Source organism: Salvelinus alpinus, chromosome 7 (genome assembly GCF_045679555.1).
Source record: "Salvelinus alpinus chromosome 7, SLU_Salpinus.1, whole genome shotgun sequence".
NCBI classification, from domain to species: Eukaryota; Metazoa; Chordata; class Actinopteri; order Salmoniformes; family Salmonidae; genus Salvelinus; species Salvelinus alpinus.
The window spans coordinates 23409743-23435079 of NC_092092.1; the positions used below are offsets into that span (position 1 = coordinate 23409743).

General features: G+C 40.8%; 1 protein-coding gene across 3 annotated transcripts; it reads left to right on the top strand.

Annotated features, from left to right (window-relative positions):
• Positions 1-3389: 3389 nt before the first annotated feature.
• On the top strand, positions 3390-23222 carry LOC139580627 (PHD finger protein 10). 3 transcript variants are annotated; one of them, XM_071409493.1, is made up of 12 exons: positions 3390-3492; positions 16503-16616; positions 16778-16908; positions 17115-17198; positions 17359-17483; positions 17703-17852; positions 18038-18147; positions 18248-18392; positions 18566-18709; positions 21864-21972; positions 22196-22384; positions 22939-23222. In XM_071409493.1, the coding sequence occupies exons 1-12, from the start codon at positions 3410-3412 to the stop codon at positions 23034-23036; spliced, it is 1482 nt and encodes a 493-aa protein (XP_071265594.1). In that variant the 5' UTR covers positions 3390-3409; the 3' UTR covers positions 23037-23222. The 3 variants fall into 3 exon arrangements, with proteins under 3 accessions (XP_071265594.1, XP_071265597.1, XP_071265596.1); XM_071409496.1 differs by having other exon boundaries at positions 3405-3492; positions 16503-16609; XM_071409495.1 differs by lacking the exon at positions 3390-3492 and adding an exon at positions 3808-3975 and having other exon boundaries at positions 16503-16609.
• Positions 23223-25337: the final 2115 nt, after the last annotated feature.

Consider the following 25337-nt stretch of genomic DNA (forward strand, 5'->3'; position numbering starts at 1 on the left):
CCAACCAACCTCTTTTGACGTTGGGGGGTTTATTGATTTAATGCAATATACTGCCATTGTACTATGGTAATGAACAATTAATAAAGATGGTACTATATGATATTTTTTGGTACCATTTATCATAATTGTGTGTTACCATGGTAGAATATAAACTCAGCAAAAAAAGAAACGCCCCTTTTTCAGGACCCTGTCTTTCAAAGATAATTTGTAAAAATCCAAATAACTTCACAGATCTTCATTGTAAAGGGTTTAAACACTGGTTCCCATGCTTGTTCAATTAACCATAAACAATTAATGAACATGCACCTGTGGAACGGTTGTTAAGACACTAACAGCTTACAGACGGTAGGCAATTAAGGTCAGTTACAGTTATAAAAACTTAGGACACTAAAAGGGCCTTTCTACTGACTCTGGAAAAACATCAAAAGCAAGATGCCCAGGGTCCCTGCGTGAACGTGCCTAAGGCATGAGGATCGCAGATGTGGCCAGGGCAATAAATTGCAATGTCCGCACTGTGAGACGTCTAAAACAGGGAGACAGGATGGACAGCTGATCGTCCTCGCAGTGGCAGACCACGTGTAACAACACGCACAGGATCGGTACATCCAAACATCACACCTGCGGGACAGGTACAGGATGGCAACAACAACTGCCCGAGTTACACCAGGAACGCACAATCCCTCCATCAGTGCTCAGACTGTCCACAATAGGCTGAGAGAGGCTGGACTGAGGGCTTGTAGTTGTTGTAAGGCAGGTCCTCACCAGACATCACCGGCAACAACGTTGCCTATGGGCACAAACCCACCGTCGCTGGACCAGACATGACTGTCAAAAAGTGCTCTTCACTGACGAGTCGCGGTTTTGTCTCACCAGGGGTGATGGTCGGATTCGCGTATACCGTCGAAGGAATGAGCGTTACACCGAGGCATGTACTCTGGAGCGGGATCGATTTGGAGGTGGAGGGTCCGTCATGGTCTGGGGCGGTGTGTCACAGCATCATCGGACTGAGCTTGTTGTCATTGCAGGCAATCTCAACCCTGTGCATTACAGGGAAGACATCCTCCTCCCTCATGTGGTACCCTTCCTGCAGGCTCATCCTGACATGACCCTCCAGCATGACAATGCCACCAGCCATACTGCTCATTCTGTGCATGATTTCCTGCAAGACAGGAATGTCAGTGTTCTGCCATGGCCAGCGAAGAGCCCGGATCTCAATCCCATTGAGCACGTCTGGGACCTGTTGGATCGGAGGATGAGGGCTAGGGCCAGGGCCATTCCCCAAAGAAATGTGCGGGAACTTGCAGGTGCCTTGGTGGAAGAGTGGGGTAACATCTTACAGCAAGAACTGGCAAATCTGGTGCAGTCCATGAGGAGGAGATGCACTGCAGTACTTAATGCAGCTGGTGGCCCCGCCAGATTCTGACTGTTACTTTTGATTTTGATCCCCCTTTGTTCAGGGACACATTATTCCATTTCTGTTAGTCACATGTCTGTGGAACTTGTTCAGTTTATTTCTCAGTTGTTGAATCTTATGTTCATACAAATATTTACACATGTTAAGTTTGCTGAAAATAAACACAGTTGACAGTGAGAGAACGTTTCTTTTTTTGCTGAGTTTATAATGCTACTGGTAGCTCGCGATTGACCTTTTGGAGACCCAAAGTCTAGGGTGTCTGGGGTGATAGAGGTGTGCGCCATAACCAGCCTTTCAAAGCACTTGATCATTACAGATGCTAGAAACAAGCATTTCGCTGCACCTGCTTTAACATCAATGTATCTATTTACGAGATCAAAACATTTATTTTGGATTTGATTGGTTTGGTTTCAAAAATGTATTTACAAATGTATCCCCATCCATGTACAGTCGTGGCCAAAAGTTTTGAGAATGACACAAATATAAATTTTCACAAAGTCTGCTGCCTCAGTTTGTATAATGGCAATTTGCATATACTCCAGAATGTTATGAAGAGTGATCAGATGAATTGCAATTAATTGCAAAGTCCCTCTTTGCCATGCAAATGAACTGAATCCCCCAAAAACTTTTCCACTGCATTTCAGCCCTGCCACAAAAGGACCAGTTGACATGTCAGTGATTCTCTCGTTAACACAGGTGTGAGTGTTGATGAGGACAAGGCTGGAGATCACTCTGTCATGCTGATTGAGTTTGAATAACAGACTGGAAGCTTCAAAAGGAGGGTGGAATCATGCTTGGAATCATTGTTCTTCCTCTGTCAACCATGGTTACCTGCAAGGAAACACGTGCCGTCATCATTGCTTTGCACAAAAAGGGCTTCACAGGCAAGGATATTGCTGCCAGTAAGATTGCACCTAAATAAACCATTTATCACATCATCAAGAACTTAAAGGAGAGCGGTTCAATTGTTGTGAAGAAGGCTTCAGGGTGCCCAAGAATGTCCAGCAAGCGCCAGGACCGTCTCCTAAAGTTGATTCAGCTGCGGGATCGGGGCACCACCAGTACAGAGCTTGCTCAGGAATGGCAGCAGGCAGGTGTGAGTGCATCTGCACGCACAGTGAGGCGAAGGTTTTTGGAGGATGGCCTGGTGTCAGGAAGGGCAGCAAAGAAGCCACTTCTCTCCAGGAAAAACATCAGGGACAGACTGATATTCTGCAAAAGGTACAGGGATTGGACTGCTGAGGACTGGGGTAAAGTCATTTTCTCTGATGAATCCCCTTTCCGATTGTTTGGGACATCAAGAAAAAAGCTTGTCCGGAGAAGACAAGGTGAGCACTACCATCAGTCCTGTGTCATGCCAACAGTAAAGCATCCTGAGACCATTCATGTGTGGGGTTGCTCCTCAGCCAAGGGAGTGTGCTTACTCACAATTTTGCCCAAGAACACAGCCATGAATAAAGAATGGTACCAACACATCCTCTGAGAGCAACTTCTCCCAACTACCCAGGAACAGTTTGGTGATAAACAATGCCTTTTTCCAGCATGTGGCTCGGGGAACAAAACATTGATATTTTGGGTCCATGGCCAGGAAACTCCCCAGACCTTAATCCCATTGAGAAGAGAGGCGGGTGGACAAACAAAAACCCACAAATTCTGACAAACAACAAGCATTGATTATGCAAGAATGGGCTGCCATCAGTCAGGATGTGGCCCAGAAGTTAATTGACAGCATGCCAGAGCGGATTGCAGAGGTCTTGAAAAAGAAGGGTCAACACTGCCAATATTGACTCTTTGCATCAACTTCATGTAATTGTCAATAAAAGCCTTTGACACTTATGAAATGCTTGTAATTATACTTCAGTATTCCATAGTAACATCTGACAAAAATATCTAAAGACACGGAAGCAGCAAACTTTGTGGAAATTAATATTTGTGTCATTCTCAAAACTTTTGGCCACGACTGTAGATGTGTTAGCTGACAATGTCACAAAAACGATGCGCAAGCTTCGGGGGAAGAGGTCCGTGAGTTGTTGTAATTCTGGATGGCCAGACAGCTACCAAATGACAATAACTTTCATGTGGGTAATTTCAAGTGACTCCTTTCAGCTAGTTTAATCTTGTTCTTGCATCATGTCTTGTTGAGGTGTTATGACTGATTTCTGGTGAATGCTAAAATGCACTAATGTTAGCTAGCTAACCAACGAGAGACAAGTGCTAATTGTGCAAATATTTATGTTTTTAGTAAACGTTGAAGACGAAATACAGTTAACATGTTGTCAACAATGTAAACCAATCACGTCTGCTTCGCCCCATAGTTGCGCACGCTTCGGTTTTGTTGCTAAACAACCAACCCGTTGCATTATCAGTGGTTAGAGTTGGACATTACTCGAGGAACATTTGTTTGTGGAAATGTGTTCCGTGCCTGTTTCCAGTCGGTAACATTATTCTCCTAGTGTGCATCTCTGAAACTAGCTAGCTAGTAGCCGCTGAACATGGCTACAGTTCTCCCACCCAGACCTTGCGATAGCAACCCTGCAACCCCGGGAGCGCAGTCTATAAAGGTAAACTTGGCAAATATATCGTAACAGAATATACAAATTGTTGGCCATACATGCTAATAATGTGTTTAAGACAACATGCTAAGCCGGTGCGCGCTAACGACAACACATCAACCTCCAACTCCTTTGTTGTCATCAAACCTACCGCCGTTTCGCTAGTTAGCAACGTGAGAAATATTTACAAATTACTATTTAATAGTGGTAGGCCAGGTTAGCTACTAGTTTTATTCAGCGTTGTTGAACGCAGGCCACTTGTAATGTAGATAGTTGTTAGTTATGTTACTGTGGGAGGCTCGATGTGTTGTAACTTGTCGTTGTTAGCAAACGACTAACATTACTAGTTAGCTATCCATACCGTTAGCTAACTAACTTGCTTAGCTAGCATAGTGTCTCCCTATCTAGCTAGGTACCTAGCTAGCTGTTTAGTGTACCAGTATATCATTTTTTTTGTTAGCATCGTGTGTGTCATTAGACTTCAGTCCAAGTCCAATGTTCGTTGTCGTTAAAACATTTTATTTAACCTTTATTTAACTTGGCAAGTCAGTTAAGAACAAATTATTATTTACAATGACGCCCTACACCGGCCAAACGCGGACGACGCTGGGCCAATTATACGCCGAGATGCAGTGCCTTAGACCGCTGCGCCACTCGGATCTGACTGTGATATCAAAACAAATTTTATTTGTCACATACACATGGTTAGCAGATGTTAATGCGAGTGTAGCGAAATGCTTGTGCTTCTAGTTCCGACAATGCAGTAATAACCCACGAGTAATCTAACCTAACAATTCCACAACTACTACCTTATACACACAAGTGTAAAGGGATAAAGAATATGTACATAAAGATATATGAATGAGTGATGGTACAGAACGGCATAGGCAAGATGCAGTAGATGGTATAGAGTACAGTATATACATATGAGATGAGTAATGTAGGGTATATAAACATAAAGTGGCATAGTTTAAAGTGGCTAGTGATACATGTGTTACATAACGATGGCAAGATGCAGTAGATGATATAGAGTACAGTATATACATATGAGATGAGTAATGTAGGTTATGTAAACATTATATTCTATTAAGTGGCATTGTTTAAAGTGGCTAGTGATACATTTTTACATAAATTTCCATCAATTCCCATTATTAAAGTGGCTGGAGTTGAGTCAGTATGTTGGCAGCGGCCACTAAATGTTAGTGGTGGCTGTTTAACAGTCTGATGGCCTTGAGATAGAAGCTGTTTTTCAGTCTCTTGGACCCTGCTTTGATGCACCTGTACTGACCTCGCCTTCTGGATGATAGCGGGGTGAACAGGCAGTGGCTCGGGTGGTTGTTGTCCTTGATGATCTTTATAGCCTTCCTGTGACATCGGGTGGTGTAGGTGTCCTGGAGGGCAGGTAGTTTGCCCCCGGTGATGCATTGTGCAGACCTCACTACCCTCTGGAGAGCCTTACGGTTGTGGGTGGAGCAGTTGCCGTACCAGGCGGTGATACAGCCCGACAGGATGCTCTCGATTGTGCATCTGTAGAAGTTTGTGAGTGCTTTTGGTGACAAGCCGAATTTCTTCAGCCTCCTGAGGTTGTCTTCACAACTCTGTCTGTGTGGGTGGACCAATTCAGTTTGTCCGTGATGTGTACGCCGAGAAACTTAAAACTTACTACCCTCTCCACTACTGTCCCGTCGATGTGGACGGTGCTCCCTCTGCTGTTTCCTGAAGTCCACAATCATCTCCTTTGTTTTGTTGACGTTGAGTGTGAGGTTATTTTCCTGACACCACACTCCGAGGGCCCTCACCTCCTCCCTGTAGGCCGTCTCGTCGTTGTTGGTAATCAAGCCTACCACTGTAGTGTAGTCCGCAAACTTGATGATTGAGTTGGAGGCGTGCATGGCCACGCAGTCGTGGTTGAACAGGGAGTACAGGAGAGGGCTCAGAACGCACCCTTGTGGGGCCCCGGTGTTGAGGATCAGCGGGGTGGAGATGTTGTTACCTACCCTCACCACCTGGGGGCGGCCCGTCAGGAAGTCCAGTACCCAGTTGCACAGGGCGGGGTCGAGCTTGATGACGAGTTTGGAGGGTACTATGGTGTTAAATGCTGAGCTGTAGTCGATGAACAGCATTCTCACATAGGTATTCCTCTTGTCCAGATGGGTTAGGGCAGTGTGCAGTGTGGTTGCGATTGCGTCGTCTGTGGACCTATTGGGCCGGTAAGCAAATTGGAGTGGGTCTAGGGTGTCAGGTAGGGTGGAGGTGATATGGTCCTTGACTAGTCTCTCAAAGCACTTCATGATGACGGAAGTGAGTGCTACGGGCCGATAGTCATTTAGTTCAGTTACCTTAGCTTTCTTGGGAACAGGAACAATGGTGGCCCTCTTGAAGCATGTGGGAACAGCAGACTGGGATAAGGATTGACAATTATTGGTATAACGTTACTATCTGAAACAAAGCACTGCAAAAAATTCTTATCCAGAATGTTGAATACAATTGCATTTGACCTTACTCGACCAGTTGTCTTTGCGGTTGGTCCTTCAGATGGTCGAAATTGGAGACAAAATATTCATAGGAGGGCCTCCCGAGTGGCGCAGTAGTCTAACTACAGCCCTGGGTTCGATCCCAGGCTGTGTCAAAGCCGACCGTAACTGGTAGACCAATGAGGCGGTGCACAATTATCCCAGCATCGTCTGGGTTAGGGGAGGGTTTGGCCGGTGGGGATTTCCGTGTCCCATCGAGCTCTAGCGACTCCTTGTGGCGGGCCTGACGCCTGCAAGATGACCTCAGTCTCCAGTTGAATGTTTTTTCTTACGACACATTGGTGTGGATGGCTTCCAGGTTAAGCGAGCAGCGTGTCAAGAAGCAGTGCGGCTTGGCAGGGTCGTGTTTCGGAGGACGCATGACTCTCGACCTTCGCCTCTCCCTAGTCCGTAGGGGAGTTGCAGCGATGGGACAAGACTGACTACCAATTGGCTGTCACGAATATTGGGGAGAAAAAGGGGTAGAAGTAATAAAACAAAATATATATATATATAATATCCACAGGAAAGTATTATTTTGCTGACTTTTTAGAGCGCTGGTACTGCCATTAAAGTTTATCACCTGGCACATGTGCAAAACCATGTAAACACCTGCAAGACTTGCAAGACAGGTATGACTTCCGTCTTGTGCACTTTCTCTGGGTCATGACCAAACAAATTCTTGATTGCCACACAGAGTCCTGCGTTTTGAAGTCGGTTGAATAATTATTTCCTGTCGTTATTTTGTTCTAAATTTCAACCAGTTGAAGGACCAACCCCAAGGACAATGGTCAGAGTAAGTTCCATTTTTATTCAACATTCGTGACATACAAGGGACGTTCTATGTAAACGTGCGTGACTATGCTGCACAGGCAATGGAGGGCGTCATCACAATTGGGACTAGGCCTACCTCAAGGCTAGCCACAGGAGGTTGGTTGCACCTTAATTGGGGAGGACGGGCTCGTGGAAATGGCTAGAGTGGAATGGTATCAAAACACCTAACGCATGTTGGTGCCATTCCATTTGCTATATTCCAGCCATTATTATGAGCCGACCTCCCCTCAGCAGCCTCCACAGGCTAACCCAATAATGGACTACATGAGCCTAATGTTACTCCTTATAGTCCAAGGACCTTATGTGTTCTGCTTCGAGGCGATTGGGCTTTGTCAGCCAAAATTAATAAATACCATCTAAACGTGAATGTATTCTCAATTGCGGTACAGTTCTAAAAACATAAAGCCCTTTACTTTCATATCACATCAAAATAATTTCACAAATGCTAAATATCCACTTACTGTTAACTAGTTTTAACACAGTTGCAGCCGACAGTTTTTTTTAGTGACAACAGGTTTGTGGAATTAGTCTTCCGATTACACAAACAGATGTTCAGAGACGCAGATGGCTAATTAGAACATGTAGTGGTATCAGTCTTTGGTCTGTGGCTGCGGTCCAAAAATGTGAAAGACACACCCTCGCCCACTTACCCTTGCCTTATGCCTTTGGGGGATCCCCTTCACCATCTTGGAGGGCGGTCCAAATGATTAGCCAAGCAAGGGAAGTTTGCAACGTAAGCCCCTCAGTCCTCAAATTTTTAGTTTGCTTTGCGAGTGTACGATTATGTTCACTTCGGGCCTGAACTCCCCATAATTACATTTGTGACGATTGTACATCCACTAAGAAAAGTCCCCGAAAACGTAAAAACAACATCAATGGAGAAGTCACCATACAACTGTAAGGAAAAACGAATGCAAATAAGTTCGAAATTGTGCTACTAATGCACATGGTGGCACAAACGTCTCCATGTTTTTTGTTGTTGTTATCTTTTGGAAATTGTAGAAATAAAATATTTTCCTTCTTCGGAAGTTCAAGCTAGGCAGGCTAACGTTAGTTAGCTAATTAATATGCTAGCTATCATACAGTAGGCGTATATTAACAATTATATAAGTAGACATGCACTTATTATTGACTGTAGTGCATATAAAGCACCAATATGCTACCGGTGGTTGAAAACTCAATCATCGCGGCATGAACGAGACACATTTCCGGCCAAGGGTGGTCCATTTAAAAATCATTCCTTCCTCCCTTGCCCTGAAAGTGTATGTCAGACGTCATGATACGTCATCAGAAGTGTCCACTTAAGGCGGGAGGCCAAGATGGCGGCTTGAACAGAGGCTTTTTTTTACCGAGCTCCGCAACAAACTTTCAGAAAGATTGTGGGGGGGAAAAGTTGAATTTGTTCAAGATATAAGAACTTTCCTGGGACTAGAATAATAATTGGATAATTTATTTTGGCATGTCCATGTGAAGTTGTGACAAAAAAAGAAAGGAAGAAGCTAGCCGTTCTATTGCTAATCAACAAGAGAGGAACGTGCTTATAGACAACTGCCATAACTACGCTTGCCCTATGGATAATCTCATGCTTTCGAATGCCGTTGAAGATGACGAATTCCCCTCTTCACCGGTTACTCTGCGCAAACCTCCACCCTCCAAAAAACAACAACATGAACTCTGACATCGTGGCTACCCTCTCCTTACTTATCAACTCCAGGTCTGATGCCATTGAGAAAATGGTAGGCGCGAACACCATGGTTATCCAAGGCTTGAAAAAGACTGGAGTTTGCATGATGTGAAAATTAGTGGCAAAAGTTGAAAAAAGTGTGGGAAAGAATAACAATGTCTACCATAGACGTCTCACTGATCTGGAACAATACACAAGAAGATGGAACCTGAGACTTTATGACGTGCCAAAGGTGGAGAATGAGGAGGTGCAACGAGAGGCTATCTGCCAATAAGTTATGCCTGCAGAGAAGAACAAAGTTGGTGATACCATCGACGTTGTGCATCACCTCGGCAAGAAGCAACAGCAACAAACGATTCAAGACCAAGTGGTATAATTATCCTCTTCACTGCCAGATTCTACAGGAATGCTGTCTGGAAAGAAGCTAGGAAGAACGCCTTCCTTGAGAGCCACGGTCGGCGTTTCGCTGAGCATCTCAGCCCGGAGGACATAGAAAGAAGGAACAAGTTGTGGCCAACGATCAAGAAAGCACGAAATGAGGGAAAGGCTGCTTACTTCGTCGGAAGACGAGGCTTCATCAACGGTTCGAAAATCCATATTCCTCCGTAGAATCTCACCAGAAGGACAGATTGATAGTTTCAGCCATGGTATTCCCATTTCCCTTGTACTGAGTAATGTTACCTAGCAAGCATCAGGTGACTATTTTTCAGAATACTCCGGTACCTCAATTTTATTATTTTGTTCTGTGTGACCAGACCAGAAGGTCTATTTTGTTTACAAACTTATGAAGAAGACTGAAAGTTGTATTTATTTTTTATGCATACAGTAACTGATATTGTTTTAAAGGGGCATACAGTTCTGCTCTGACTTTACACGGTTATTGTTCTATTTAGTTATTAATACTTATTTCCAAGTGAAAAAGGTATTCGGAACATGTATATGTAAAACATTTTTTATTATCAGTTTTCATATGCACTTAAAATAGTAGGTACCCTTTTATTTAAATTATTTTCTATTTTATTTCTCAGAATAGTTCCTGATTACACTAAAGAGGGTTTACTGTACTCTCTCTTACTACAGAGAAACCTTGGTTTGGTCTTGAACATCATTTTCTGTTGAGTTGAATTTCAAAAGCAGGATAACAACTAGCTCAGAGTTTATGGTATAAGATATTTTCACTTTAAGTTGACTTAAATGGTGCAGATCTCGGTTCCTTATCGCTTACCTTCACTGCTCCTATGTTTTTGACTCATCCTACAGTTTACTTTTATATAATCTTTGTTGTTTTGTCTTTGTCTATAGTTTCTCTTAATGCTAGGGGGTTACGAAACAATGTGAAGCACAAGGCCTTATTTTTATTTGCTAAACAATTTCGAACAGATTTTAGCTTTTTTGAAGAGTCTCACTCAATTTCTGCCGATGCCAACTTCTGGAGGTCACAGTGGGGCAACGATATTTGGCTTTCCCATGGATCTGAACGCTCCGCTGGTGTCACTACAACGAAAAATACCTTTGGTGGTAATATTCTACACTCGTAATGTGACCACTTTGGTCACTTTATTTGTCTTATGATCAGTTACAATGACATTACGCTCATTACTGTAAACTTATATGGGTACAACCCCAAACATGAGACTGATTAGTTGCTTGAATCTATAGAGAAATATATACTTCATTGGTTATCTAAATTTCCCAATTCGTTATTATTGATAGGAGGGTACTTAACATTTACTATAGATAATTCAACTGATAGATGGCCCCCAGGTAGGACAATCGGTCAGAATTTGGGTTTAATACTTTATGGAAAAGATTGATCTTACTGATATATGGAGATCGAGGTTTCCGGCCGACAGATCGTTCACTTGGAGTAACAAAACAGGTTCCAGACAGTCCAGAATAGATTTTTGGCTTATATCCAAATGTATTGATAGTGAGTGTGTTACTACAAATATTTGTACTACTCACAGACCATAGTGCCATTTACATTGATTTCAAAATATTTACCCCTGATACTGACCTTGGTAGAGCATCCTACTGGAAGCTAAATAGCTTGTTATTAAATAATGATATTTTGAGGTAAAAGATGTGCTCTCACACTTTTGGGAAAGGGCTTGTGAAGAAAAATCTTATTGCAAGAACTGGGAGCTCTTTAAATTTGAATTTACCAAATACCTTAGAAAATATGGTAGTAATCTTGCTAAGACCAGAAGAGCTGAGGAGGAAAAGGTGATCATTAAGATAACTTCCCTTTCTCAGAGGTCCCCAGCCAGCCCCTCGGGGGAGAAGATTGAACTGATTGAGTTACAAAATAAACTGGATAATAAATATATATATATATATATATAGAGAGAGAGATTAAATGCAGACGGAGCCTTTATTAGATCTAGGAAAAAATGGATTGAGGGAGAACAGAAATCATCTTATTTCTTTAGACGTGAGAAATTTCACTCTACAAATAACACTATCAATAAGATAAACATTGATGGTGTTATTACAGATGACCCAAAATTAATCGCGAAATACTGTAGCAATTTTTACAGGAAATTGTATAGCTCTACGTACTGTCAGGAATCCACAGATGTTTTTTGACTCACTGAATAATGTTCACTATCAGTGATACAGAATCTAAACAGTGTGATGAACCCATCAAAGTTGAAGAGATTAGAGTTTATCAAACATCTAAGAACAATAAATCACCAGGTGTTGATGGAATTACTTCAGAATTTTACATATTATTTTCTAAACAATGTTCTCCCTCCTACAATGAGTCAGGGGTTAATAACACTGACACCTAAGCCTAAAAAATAAGTGCTGCTCATCGATAACTGGTGTCCAATTTGTCTTCTTAATAATGACTATAAGATATTAGCCTTACTACTTGCAAAAATAATTAAAGAAGTCCTGGATGCAATCATTGATGAGACACAGTGGCTTTATGAGGAATATACATATTTCTAACAATATCAAGTATTAGACATACTTGACTACTCAGACCTAATAGCCGAGGATAGCTTCATATTATTTTAAGATTTTTATAAAGCATTTGACACAGTAGAGCATCAGTTCCTCTTCCACTCCCTTGAGAAATTTGGCTTGGGGGATTTTTTCTGTAATGTTATTAAGACTCTATACAAATGGTAACAGCACTATCAAATTGAAATATGGCACCTTACCTAGATTTGAGTTAAAGAGAGGAATTAGGCAAGGTTGTCCAATCTCTCCGTATCTGTTTTTATTAATCACCCAACTTCTTACACATTCTTTAAATAATAGTCCTGTACAAGGTATTTCCATAGCTGGTAAATAAATTATTATAATCTAGCTGGCTGGAAGACGCTAACCAAATTCCCATATCGATCAATGTGAATCGAACTCGAATAAATGTGGACTCATGGCCGTCAAAGATTGTGTGACACCTTAATATTATGGTATTCCAGTGAAAGAAGAACTTACGTATTTAGGCATAACCATTACTATGGATCAGAAGTCTAGAGCCTTACAAAATTTTAACTCTCATAAAAAAAACTCAGAAGAAGCTAAATCAATGCCTACGGAGGGACTTATCTTTAAAAGGAAGAGTCATAATAACCAAGGCTGAATGTATCTCTACAGATATCTTTATATCTTGATGGTAAAATAAGCAAGGAGATAGATCAGATGCTTTTCAACTTTCTGTGGAGAAACTGTACCCATTACACTAGGAAAACTGTTGTAATGAACACGTATGAGTATGGTGGGCTGAGTTTTCTGGACTTTACTACCTTAAATTATACTTTTAAGATCAATTGGATAAAACTATTCCTAAGAAGACCCACTTCTATGTAGAATTTTATTCCTCATCATGTCTTCTCTACTTTTGATGGCCTTAACTTCATGTTGGTTTGCAATTATATTATTGACAAAGTTCCAGTGAAACGTTCTGCTTTTCATCGGCAGGTTTTCTTGTCATGGACTTAAATTATGCGTAGAAATTATTCTCCACACAGATATTATATATGGAATAATCGGGATATATTGTATAAAAATACTTCTTTGTTTTTAGATTTTGGGTTCAGAAATAATATTCTATTGGTGAGCCAACTTGTAAATGCGGAGGTTTTTTTACTTAGTTATGAGGAATTCTTATCACTTTACAAGGTCCCTGTAACACCAAAAGATTTTGCAATTCTCTCAGGTGTTGCTTTATTATTCAGGAACGTGTCAAGACCTGACCCTCAGAGCCTACCTTCCATTAACTCTGTTCTCATCAGTAGGAAATATTTGTTTCTCTTTTGGTCCATTAAACAACAGAGCGATACGAACCTTGTTTCAGCAGGATGTTGTATCTATACCTTATGTCATGCCTTATTGGAATTGTTTGATTGATAATATCTGTTGGGGAAAAGTTTGGATGTTGCCACACATACAGTTGGAAGTTTACATACACTTAGGTTGGAGTCATTAAAACTCGTTTTTCAACGACTCCACAAATTTCTTGTTAACAAACTATAGTTTTGGCAAGTCAGTTAGGACATCTACTTTGTGCATGACACAAGCAATATTTCCAACAATTGTTTACAGACAGATTATTTCACTTAATCACAATTCCAGTGGGTCAGAAGTTTACATACTTAGTTGACTGTGCCATTAAACAGCTTGGAAAATTCCAGAAAATTATGCCATGGCTTTAGAAGCTTCTGATAGGCTAATTGACATAATTTGAGTCAATTGGAGGTGTACCTGTGGATGTATTTCAAGCCCTACCTTCAAACTCAGTGTCTCTTTGCTTGACATCATGGGAAAATCAAAAGAAAGATTCAGTAGTTTTGGAACGGAGGAGTCTGATTTAGTTACCAAGACTGAACACACAGGTGTAATCATTAGTTGAAACAGTTGCAAAACAATTTGCAACTAAAAGGAGAGTTTCTATTGGAGAAATGCAGTTAGGTCTCTCCCTCGCCGTTTCATTCAGTTTGCTTTCGTTTAAGAAACATTTTGCAACCGAATCTGTGTAATGAATATGCCCCAGGCGAGGGAGAGCGAGGAGTGGGCAAGCAGAAAAAAATTGTGTGCATATGTCTTGGTAATCTATCTTGCATGCCTCGCAAATTCACCAAAGTAGCCTAAAGTTCTATTTAAATTACAGAACTTTCCCCCGCCTTTATAGCCTATTGTCTAGTTAGGCTATAACACAGAAAATATTGTTTTGTGGTAACTGCACTGCCATAAAAAGGGTTTGGGATTGTTCTTTAATGTTAAGGATTCCAATTTTGTTTGAATGTTTTGACATTTTAACGTTCACACTCTTAGTGTGTAGTAATTTAACCGTTTAAAAAAAAAAAAAATTTCTTGCTGATAAGAAAGATCTGTTCCTTCTGTTTACAAAACTGTACCGCGGAATATACGTGTTAACGTTTAGAACAAGCGTCAGGGCTCTTGGCACGAACATACTATCGTCAATAGATGCTAAAGGTACAGTGCCTTCAGAAGGTATTCATACCCCTTGACTTATTCCACATTTTGTTGTTACAGCCTGAATTCAAAATTGATTAAATATATGCTTTTTCTCTCACCCATCTACACAGAATACCCCATAATGACAGAGAAAACATGTTTTGAGCTTTTTTTCCTTGAAATTGATTGAAAATAAAATACAGAAATATATCTAATTTACATAAGTATTCACATGTCTGAGTCAATACATGTTAAAGTCACCTTTGGCAGCGATTACAGCAGTGAGTCTTTCTGGGTAAGTCTAAGAGCTTTGCAGTTTGCACATCTGGATTGTATCAGTCTTGCCATAGGTTTTCAAGTGGATTTCAGTCAAAACTGTAACTAGGCCACTCAGGAACATTCAATGTTGTCTTGGTAAGCAACTACAGTGTATATTTGGCCTTGTGTTTTAGGTTATTGTCCTGTTGAAAGGTTAATATGTCTCCAAGTGTATGTTGGAAAACAGACTAAACCAGGTTTTCCTCTAGGATATTGCCTGTGCTTAGCTCTATTACATTTATTTTTATACTAAACTCCTCAGTCCTTGCCGATGACAAGCATACCGATAACATGATGCAGCCACCACCGTGCTTGAAAATATGAAGAGTGGTGCTCAGTAATGTTGTGTTGGATTTGCCCCAAACAACACTTTGTATTCAGGACATGAAGTTCATTTGTTTGCCACATTTTTTGCAGTTTTAATTTAGTGCCTTATTGCAAGCACGATTCATGTCCTTCCTTCTTTTCACTCTGTCATTTAGGTTAGTATTGTGGAGAAACTACAATGTTGTTGATCCATCCTCAGTTTTCTCCTATCACAGCCATTAAACTCTGTAACTGTTTTAAAGTCACCATTGGCCTCATGGTGAAATCCCTGAGCGGTTTCCTTCCTCTCCGGCAACTGAGTTAGGACGCCTGTATCTTTTTAGTGACTAGGTGTATTGATTCACCATCCAAAGTTTAATTAATAACTTCACCATGCTCAAAGGGATATTCAATGTCTGCTTTTTAAAAATGTACCCATCTACCAATAGGTGCCCTTCTTTGCGAGGCATTGGAAATCCTCCCTGGTCTTTGTGGTTGAATCTGTTTGAAATTCACTGCTCGACTGAGGGACCTTTAGAGATGATTGTATGTGTGGGGTACAGAGATGAGGTAGTCATTAAAAAAAATCATGGTAAACACTATTGCACACGGTGAGTCCATGCAACATATGTGACTTGTTAAGCACATTTTTACTCCTGAACTTAGTAAGGCTTGCCATAACAAAGGTGTTGAATACTTATTGATCAAGACATTTCAGCTTTTCATTTTTAATGAATTTGTACACATTTCTAAAAACATAATCCACTTTGATATTATGGGGTATTGTGTGTAGGCCAATAACACATTTACATTTAATCAATTTTAAATTCAGGCTGTAACACAACATGATGTGGAAAAATTCAAGGGGTATGAATACTTTCTGAAGGCCCTATAGCTGGCATCTATGAATGCGCTACCTCTAGGCTTGCTTTTTACATGTAATTTTTTTGAAACATTTTAGTCATTTAGCAGACGCTCTTATCCAGAGCGACTTACAGTAGGTTGTGAGGCCAATTGGACGTACTGCCAATTTTTCTAAAACAATGTTTGAGGTGGCTTATAGGAAGAGAAATTAACATAGAATTCTCTGGCAATAGCTCTGGTGGACATTCCTGCAGTCAGCATGCCAATTGCACACTCCCTCAACTTAAGACGCTGTATGTGACATTGTGTTGTGTCACAACTGCACATTTTAGAGTGGATTATCTTGGAAAATAAGAAATGTTTGAGAGAAATAACATTTGAGAGAAATAAGCTTTTTCTGCATATGGAGCATTTCTGCGATCTTTTATTTCAGCTCATGGAACATGGGACCAACACTACATGTTTCCTTTACATTTTTGTTCAGTGGCCAACAAACTTAAATTCTGGAGAGAACTTTTAACTTTAACAAGTAATAGTTCAGGTGTTTTGTGTATCCTAACTGTGTATCCTAACTGTATTTTTAGGATGACATTGAGGAAGTTTCCAATGATGGCAGTCAAGCTCCAAAAAGGCGGCGCATGGGTTCAGGCGACAGTTCCAGAAGTTGCGACACCTCCAGTCAGGAACTTGGGTATGTGGTAAGGTCGTATCTGAAGGCGTAGATAGACATATTTGCATCACTACTTCCTAATAGACCACACCCAATCCCCGTTAACAGTTAGGCTGCTCTGTGTCTATTAACATAGGCTTAAGACTTTACCCTGCTCTTAACCTTTCAGTCATACGTGTGTTTCCCCAGGCCCACATACTTCTCAGCAGAAAATCTGACTGAGTACAGGTGGCCCTCAGATGGCAGTGGGGAGTACTATATGTTGCAAGAACAAGTCAGTGAATATCTGGGAGTGACTTCATTCAAGCGAAAATATCCAGGTGATGTGGCTGACATTTGATAGTCATGCGTGTATACATTAATACACCCACTGGGCTGGTGTTACAAGCGCATGTTCAACCAACTGAGCTACAAAGGACCATCAATGGAAATAAGCCTTCAGGCTTTGTTTATATTGTCATTTTTTTATGTATGTAATGTTGTTTGTGCCTACTATTTTTAATTATCCAATATATTCTTATTTTAGATTTGGAAAGGAGAGACCTCTCCCACAAGGAGAAGCTATATCTGAGGGAGCAAAATGTCATCACCGAGACACAGTGCACCTTGGGTAAGAACTTAGAAACGTGTAATTGTTGCGTAACCAGGAAGAGCTTGGAGTGTGACAGACCAATCAGGGCCAAAGCCATCCCAATAGTTGTTTTGGGGAATTAGACTACTCCTTACCTTGAAACTGTATACATTAAGTAATTGTGAATCTCTTTTTCCAGGTTTGACTGCTTTACGAAGTGATGAAGTTATTGATTTAATGATCAAGGAGTACCCGGGCAAACATGCTGAGTATTCTGTCATTCTCCAAGAGAGGGAGCGTCAGAGGATAGCAAAAGAGTACTCTGTAAGTACTCTGAGTTCAGAGAGTATTACTAATGTTAGTATGCTCCGCAACATTGACACATTTTTTATAGCTTTGGTGTGGATGAAAAAAGGGAGTGTGAATATATGTTACAACAGCCTTTGATTTAAATTCCCAGATTATATTTTCACTCACAGTTCATTAACGGTTGACATGGTTATTCTATATGTTGTATGGTAACATTGAATTTTTATATCCTAGAAAATGCAGCAACAAAACCCTCAGAAGGTTGAAGCCAGTAAAGTGCCAGAGTACATAAAGAAAGCTGCCAAGAAAGCTGCAGAGTTCAACAGTAACTTTAACAGGGAAAGGATGGAAGAGAGAAGGGCATATTTTGACCTTCAGACACATGTACGTTAATACCTTGAATAAACACATAGGCTTAGTAGTCATACATATTTTGTATGTGTTCATAAGAACTCCCACTTGTTCATGTTTGAGTAGATACAGTATATCGGTACATTGGTAAACTGTAAGACTTATTTGTGTGAATTTGAACATGTAATTGTAGTGTTTCAAATGCAACTTTCGAACAGATTATCCAAGTACCCCAAGGGAGGTATAAAGTTCTTCCTCCAGAGAGAACCAAGACTGGACCCTATCCAGTGGCCCTCATCCCTGGGCAGTTCCAAGACTATTACAAAAGGTATGGGTCACTAACCAAAAAACTAGTCTTCATGAATGAGGTCCTGACCTCTAAAGATATTTGAATAGCTGATAAATTGATGTTCCTGTGTTTGATACAGGTACTCTCCCAACGAGCTGCGCTACTTGCCCCTGAACACAGCCCTGTTCGAGCCCCCCCTTGACCCGGAGCTGCCTGCCCTGGACAGCGATGGGGACTCGGATGATGCAGATGAAAACAAGGGAGAAGAGGGCAAGAAAAATTCAGTAAGGAACTGGATTCTGGAACTATTTTTACACGCTTCTCTTGATTTCAGAGCTTGAGATGCAATGACATGTTTTATTGTATTTCCAGTAAATGCCTAGAGATGCTTTGTAGGTTGACTATGTAAACTTCTTGGCTGCTTGCTTGAATAGTAAGAACTGAATTGTGTTTACAGGACAGCTCATCTGGAAACACCTCAGATGGGGACAGTCAGGACAGTGGAGTGCAGTCAAAGGGCAAGGCCAAGGACAGGACTGCCACCCCGGCTAAAGATGCCACCCCACGCCTCAACCAACACAAATCTGTCCCTGGGTACAAGGTAGAAGAAAAAAGCCCCTGACTTTCTCCAACAGCACTTATTTTCCCTTTCCCCTACTCCACCACCTCTTCCAGCTTCTTCAGCACTTTCAGTAGAGAGACCCTCCTTTGTCCCCACCCCGATTTCTGGCCCTGTCACTCCTAACACACACACTCCACCAGGTGGCAATAGTTCTCTCTTGGGGCAACACTCTGCCTTCCCTCTTCCACTTGGTCCAGTTTGGTTGTGAACCGACCATATGGTTAAAGAGACGTTCCGGATCTTTGACGACTACTTAAGTATTTTTTTTAAACCTCCCGCTTTGGGCTGGATGTGGCAATGTGTAGTTCATACATGCATAGTCTATGAGTAGAATTATTGTCTTACCTCAATTAGCCACAAAATCCCTAGTTTGAAAACAACTTTTCTGGAAGCTGTGTTTTGAGCAATGCAAGCTTGGCCCACGTGGGCAAGCCCCATTGCAATTAGAGTTCCAGCCAATCTGCTTCAGCCCTTTGCCATTTGAGTGACAGCTAGCAAGATCCACATTGACGAGTTGCTCAGTGAGAGAAGAAGAAGGCTGGCCCAGGCCTGCCCAGCGTTATCCAATGAGGTTGCAGGGCGGGCCCAACGACTCAGTGACACAGCGAGCAATGACGTACTGCATGGAAGCAATTTTAGGGACCTGTTTTGGCTCTTCAGCGTTACTTTCAGAACTACTGGCTATAAAGTATGCAAATCTTCCGGAAAGTCTCTTTAAAACAGTGATGGTTCTATACCAAACATATGGTAATACACTGATAGTTCCGTATCAGAATTTATGAGCAATAACATTTTGGAGTAGTTCTGTCACATCTAGGACTTGTTCTTCACTGCACTTTTGATTGGTCTTAAAGACTTGTACATTTTTTACCCTATTTGAATGTCTTAATATACCTCTCTTCTGTGTACTTGGCAACACACTAATTAAGACAAGAGACCAGTTACAGTATATTTGGCTGCTAGATTCATTGTTTTTAAACAACATATTTCTTATGATACATACTTTATAAGATACATACATTTTATTTAGTAGTAGCATACATTTTATTTAGTAGTAGCACTAAAATTACATTAATACTTGAGTGTTTAAAAGTTTTATAATTCAAATTATGTCTGTGTATATTTAGTATGCTTTTAAACCAGTATTCTTGTGCCGTTATTCTATAACGGTTGTTTGATATAACCTTACAGACTGTTCTTTGTTTATTATGAAACTGGAGAACACAATGTCAGTGTGTCAGACGCCTGTTAATACACATTCTATATGTTGGCTTTTTTACTTTCGGTTGCCTCTGAAAGTTATTGTTGTGTTAAGTTTAAATTGTTTGATAAGAGAATGGCATTTCTGGGATCAACATGATCTACCTTCTGACAATTTACTCATCTGTTTTACTGCAAGGGAAACATGGCAGAATTGATCAAATTTAGTTTGCCAAAACCGACAGCAAGAGCAGTAAGCACAAATATACATAGCTTGTCATGGCATGACTAGTATTACGTATTACTACACCACAAACACCATATCATACATCAGGATTTGCTCATTGATTGATGTGGAGAGGTCATAACTTTCCACAGGGATGGATTTGTCTGTTATGTCTCCAATCAGCATGTTTCCAAAGGGATTTAGAATTATTTGTTTTGAGTGCACACCACACTTTTAAAGCAAACTTTGTTAAACCTTTGTCTACTTACCCTCTCTTTATTGTTAGTATGTAATGCGTCATAGATGTGTTCGGAATTTAACAATAACTTTCCAATATCGGCGCTCATTGAATTAAGACTGAAGCCAATACAGATACAATACTTGCAGAAAAATGTACTCAACCTATTAATGTCGCCATAGAAAACATGGCATTAAAGTAGAGTTCAGGGTCTACAAGAAATTATTATTTTCATAATCGTAGTGGTATAAATTGCTTGTGTTGGCACTACACTGCAGGGGTAGCCATCTGAAGCCTAACAGAAAATATGTAACCTTTTCTTTTCTTATGTTTTGCACCAGTCAAATGAAAAATTTTCAGGATGGCAACATCAAATGGGTTGACATTTTGAAAATAGGTGATATTTCCATGAACACACAGCCTACTTCATACTCATGGGCTGTATCCTCCCAATTGATTGCACACATTCCCAATATTTGTGCAGACTGCGCACCTAAGTAGGTACAGTTTATGTTGATCCTTCAAAGCTCAATTTGTATATTTTTCACGCTCAGAATTTAATGTGTCTTACATGTTTGATTTGAGTGCAATGGCATATTGGTGTCCCTTTTGATTGTCATATCTATTTTTGTTCTCCTAGTTTAGCTGGCACTCCTCTTTCTGTGAAGACCTCTTGTATTCAATTAGCTATGTCCTTTATTAACTTAACTGTGTGTCTCTAATCTCCGATTTGCCCTCCCACGTTTCGTTGTTTCTTTCTTAGAAAGGCTTTAACTGCTCTTATCTAATCCAATACTTTTTATGTAGGAAATCGTTTGATGTGTCAGTATTTAGACACAGTTAACCATTGAAATAAAGATTTCAAACAAATAGACTGTACAGAGATGTTTTGATTGTGTTAGCAGCACACAGACTGAGGTCCTGTAAAGAAATATATATCTGCGGTGAAAGAGGAGTTTTCCTCCTGTCAGAAATGTCTTTGGCTAACTGCCTTTTTATAAATGTGGGTTAACAATGGGTGGAAACACCTCGGTCTCCTCAGGAGGGACATTCAAGTGTTTAACCTGCTATGAGCGGTGATGGGGGACAGCATGGCACATCCAACTTAATCTTAAATCAACTTGACCTCTTGGTTTTTGCCATTGGCGCTTTTGAGATCCAAGTATCGTAGTCTCCCAGTCCCCATGACTATATATAAGTGATGACTACAAGCAAAGATTTGATGTGGGAGGCTCTCAAAATTAGACAATAGGCTCTTTTTAGTCATTCTTATTTGAGGGGGTGAAATAAGAAGCACCTAACAAGATTGGATCAATTGCGAGTGAAAATACATGTGTATATATACATCCTATCAGGCCTTTTAGGCTTTTACATATTGTACAGTATAATGCGTGTTGCTCAGAAGCCCTTTGTCACATGGTGCACTAAGACTTGTTGCTAAAAATTATAGCATTGTTCTGCCCTTGCAGCCTAAGGTCATACCCAATGCTATTTGTGGCATTTGCCAGAAGGGTAAGGAGTCCAACAAGAAAGGAAAGCCAGAAGCTCTCATTCACTGCTCACAGTGCAAGAACAGTGGTAAGTGGAACTTCTGTTTTGTTTTTAAATTAAAACTGACAAATCACACTAGCTTTCATTTACAACATAGCATTGTTCACAATGAAAATACAGCTTCTAAAATATGAGCAAAATTACTTAGTTCAATTAGCCTAGTCGTGATCACAAGTTGGGATTATGCAGTGTGTTTTGGAGTAGTGCTGTGGTGCGAGCGATGCCCTGTGTGTATGTGTGTGTGTCCCAGGTCACCCATCGTGCCTGGATATGAGTGAGGAGCTGGTGGGCCTGATTAAGACCTACCCGTGGCAGTGTATGGAGTGTAAGACGTGCACGGTGTGTGAGCAGCCCCACCACGAGGAGGAGATGATGTTCTGTGACAAGTGTGACCGGGGCTTCCACACCTTCTGCGTGGGCCTAGACTCCATCCCTCTAGGTGAGCTCTCTCTCTGGGTCTTTTCAAATACTTTAAGGATGCATCATTACTTCTTTCCTTGGTGAAATCTTTGTGATGGAATCGTTGCTTACTCCTATCAATGCGTGTGTTAGATCAGTGATTATTTCATGGAAGGAAGGGACTCTGTCGCGCACTCTCTCACTTTCTTTTATGTAGTCTCATATGTAGTTTTGTGGTGATTTGAATTTAGCTGGTTTTATGTGAAACAGCATTATTAATTTGCTTAGCCAACTGAACTACTTTTCGGCTTGGGGTGAAGACTGCCAATTAAGTTTTTTATTTTTTGTGCAGTCAAGGAAGGTTGTTTGTTACCTCAATTTGCTATAGTTAGTGTAGCTGCACATTAAACATCAGAAAGTTCATGTTTGGAATGTGGTCAAAGTGCTTTATAAGTGTTGAAATCAAATGTTAGAAATAGCTGTTTTTTGTCAGATGCCTTTTAGGCTGAAGGATCCCACAATGCAGTCTCTTTTTAGCCTTTGGTTTGATGTGGCTCTACTGTAATATGTAACATCATAGTTTTTTCTCCTCAGGTTGCTGGGTTTGTGAGTGTTGCATCAAGGAGTTCTCAACGCCCAAGAAAAAAGGAGGAATAAAAACACCCAAAAAGTCTAAATCTGCACACAAATAGAATGTGATTACGGACAATGATCAACTCAACAAGCTAATACTCAATTTTAAAGATACTTTTTGTACTTTTGATTGTTAAGATTAAGTTTGGTAATCCTGTATATATGGATTTATTTGTCACAATTGGATTTGAAATGTCATTGCCACTGAAGTAAAAAAAATTGCCAGTAAAAGCTTTTTTTAATAACCCATGACTGCCCTGATGTTTCATTACAGCACAGATTATGTCTCCAGAAAGGGAAAGAGGGATCAATAAGTGCTTATCAAAGTCCTGACGCAAGATTCTTTATTTACAGCCTATTCCTCTCAGGTGACAGTTACAATAGAATGCTAAATCAACCACAACATGTTATGTGAAGTTTCTAAGGCCATAGTCAATAGAACCAGACATACAGCAGGCACCACAATAGCTCCTCATGCATATTTGACAAGGACTGGCTTTAAAGCGACCAATTAGTCACCTGGAGAGCATGGCCCTGTGTAGCATCTGTCCAGGTGAGAGTCAAAGGGGATCAGCTTGCCTCTTACTGTCCCTTTGGGCCCAGGTGATGCTGTGAAGTCATATAGCAGCTGCCACGTGGCGACCTGTTAGACTACACTAAGTGACAGACGCATGCATGTCCCTGTCATCTGATAGGTGTGGAGTACAATGGGCAGTTGGGTACAGCAGCGAGCCACACTGTAACAATACGCGTGTGAACGCTTGCCGCTTGGCATTAAAAGGCCAGTGTTCCACTCAACAGCCGGTGTTTATTTTGTGGAGCCCAGTCAGTAAACATAACAGCGTTCAACAACTGAAGCCTGGCTTGGTCTGTTGAACAATGAGAATTGTGTAAATTTCCCTCTTATTTGCAATGTATATCAGCCATTAGTTTTAAAATATATATATAAATGAATAAAATTGGGGTTAGAAGAGGAATACTGGAAATGTGCAGTATTCTGTTTTTTATGCATGCTGGTCTTAATTAAGGGTGCAGTAAAAAGTTGCTGTGCTTTATCTGAAATTACCACTAGATGGAAGCCAAGAGCTATCGTTGAGACACCTTTGCTTTCCTTCAATATCCCTAGTTGGAATGAAAATGCTGTGGCTGTGTCTGACCCTCGCTTGTTCTGGGAACCTCCACTCTGCTCGTTCCTGTGTCCTCTGCTCCAGTAGTGGTACATGGGTACAATCACTGGGGAAGCCAAGCCAGAAAAAAAATGGCATATTACAACCAATGTGTTGTGAGAATATCGTTGTTTGCTCTATAACCTGTTAGTTCCTATGCCTTGTGACCGTCATATACTGTATATAGGCTGAAGGCAGAGACAATAAGAAGACACGGTGGCAGAATATTTTCAACCACACCTTTGTTTCATCACAAAACTGGAGAGCAACATCTATCCGGTAGAGTCCACGAAGGATATTGCATGTAACAAACAGTTACATGACCTACAGCATGGTCAATCAAGTTAAATGTTTCTGACATTTTCAGACTACTAAACAACTATTGTTTTAGAACACTAGAGAGTTACAGCAAGTCACAAAAAAATCAGGAGCTGCCACTGCTATTCCAGCACCATTTCACCTAAAATATTTAAACTATTTATTCAAATCAATGTAAGCTAAATATCATGTAGCTTTCCATGGTACTGATTAATTTCTCTCTGTGTGTGTCCATAATTAGAAAAAAACATGTTGACTCACCCTACTTGTAGAGAAACGCCAATGCCATCCTCTCTTTCATGTTGCCGAAACGGTCTTTGACTATCATACAGTACACACTTTTAGGTTTTGTTGTCTTAGGTTAGCTAGTCAGGTAGCCTAACTTCCTTTCATGGGCAACGATGAGCCAGCTAGTTAACATTAGCCTACTACATAGCTACATATTGAACTTCCATCCTCTCAGGCCAGGGGCACAATGTATGGTTGGATCAGAATTGCTGTTATTAACATTGTCTAGTACGGAGAATTAAGTAAATCCACAAGTCCAAATCCCTATCTCCATCCATGGCTAATTTAGGAAAGGGCCAATTTTAGCTAGCTAGCCACTGGAGGACAATACAATGAGATGCAACATCTCAAAAAAACAAATTGGTGCGCCAGGACCATTCACAGTTGAGCTCACTCAGTTTAGCTCAATGCTAATTGGTTATTAATTTGAAAAGTATGAAGCACAGAGAGTCTAGAGATACATAATTGTTCATTTTTTCTTGGTCAATCATTTTGTGAAACCTGTCTTCCCTTGACATCCATGAATACACGCCACTGCTAGGCTCTCATACATCCCTCAAATGGCTTGCTTCTGTCCCTTGGGTCAAA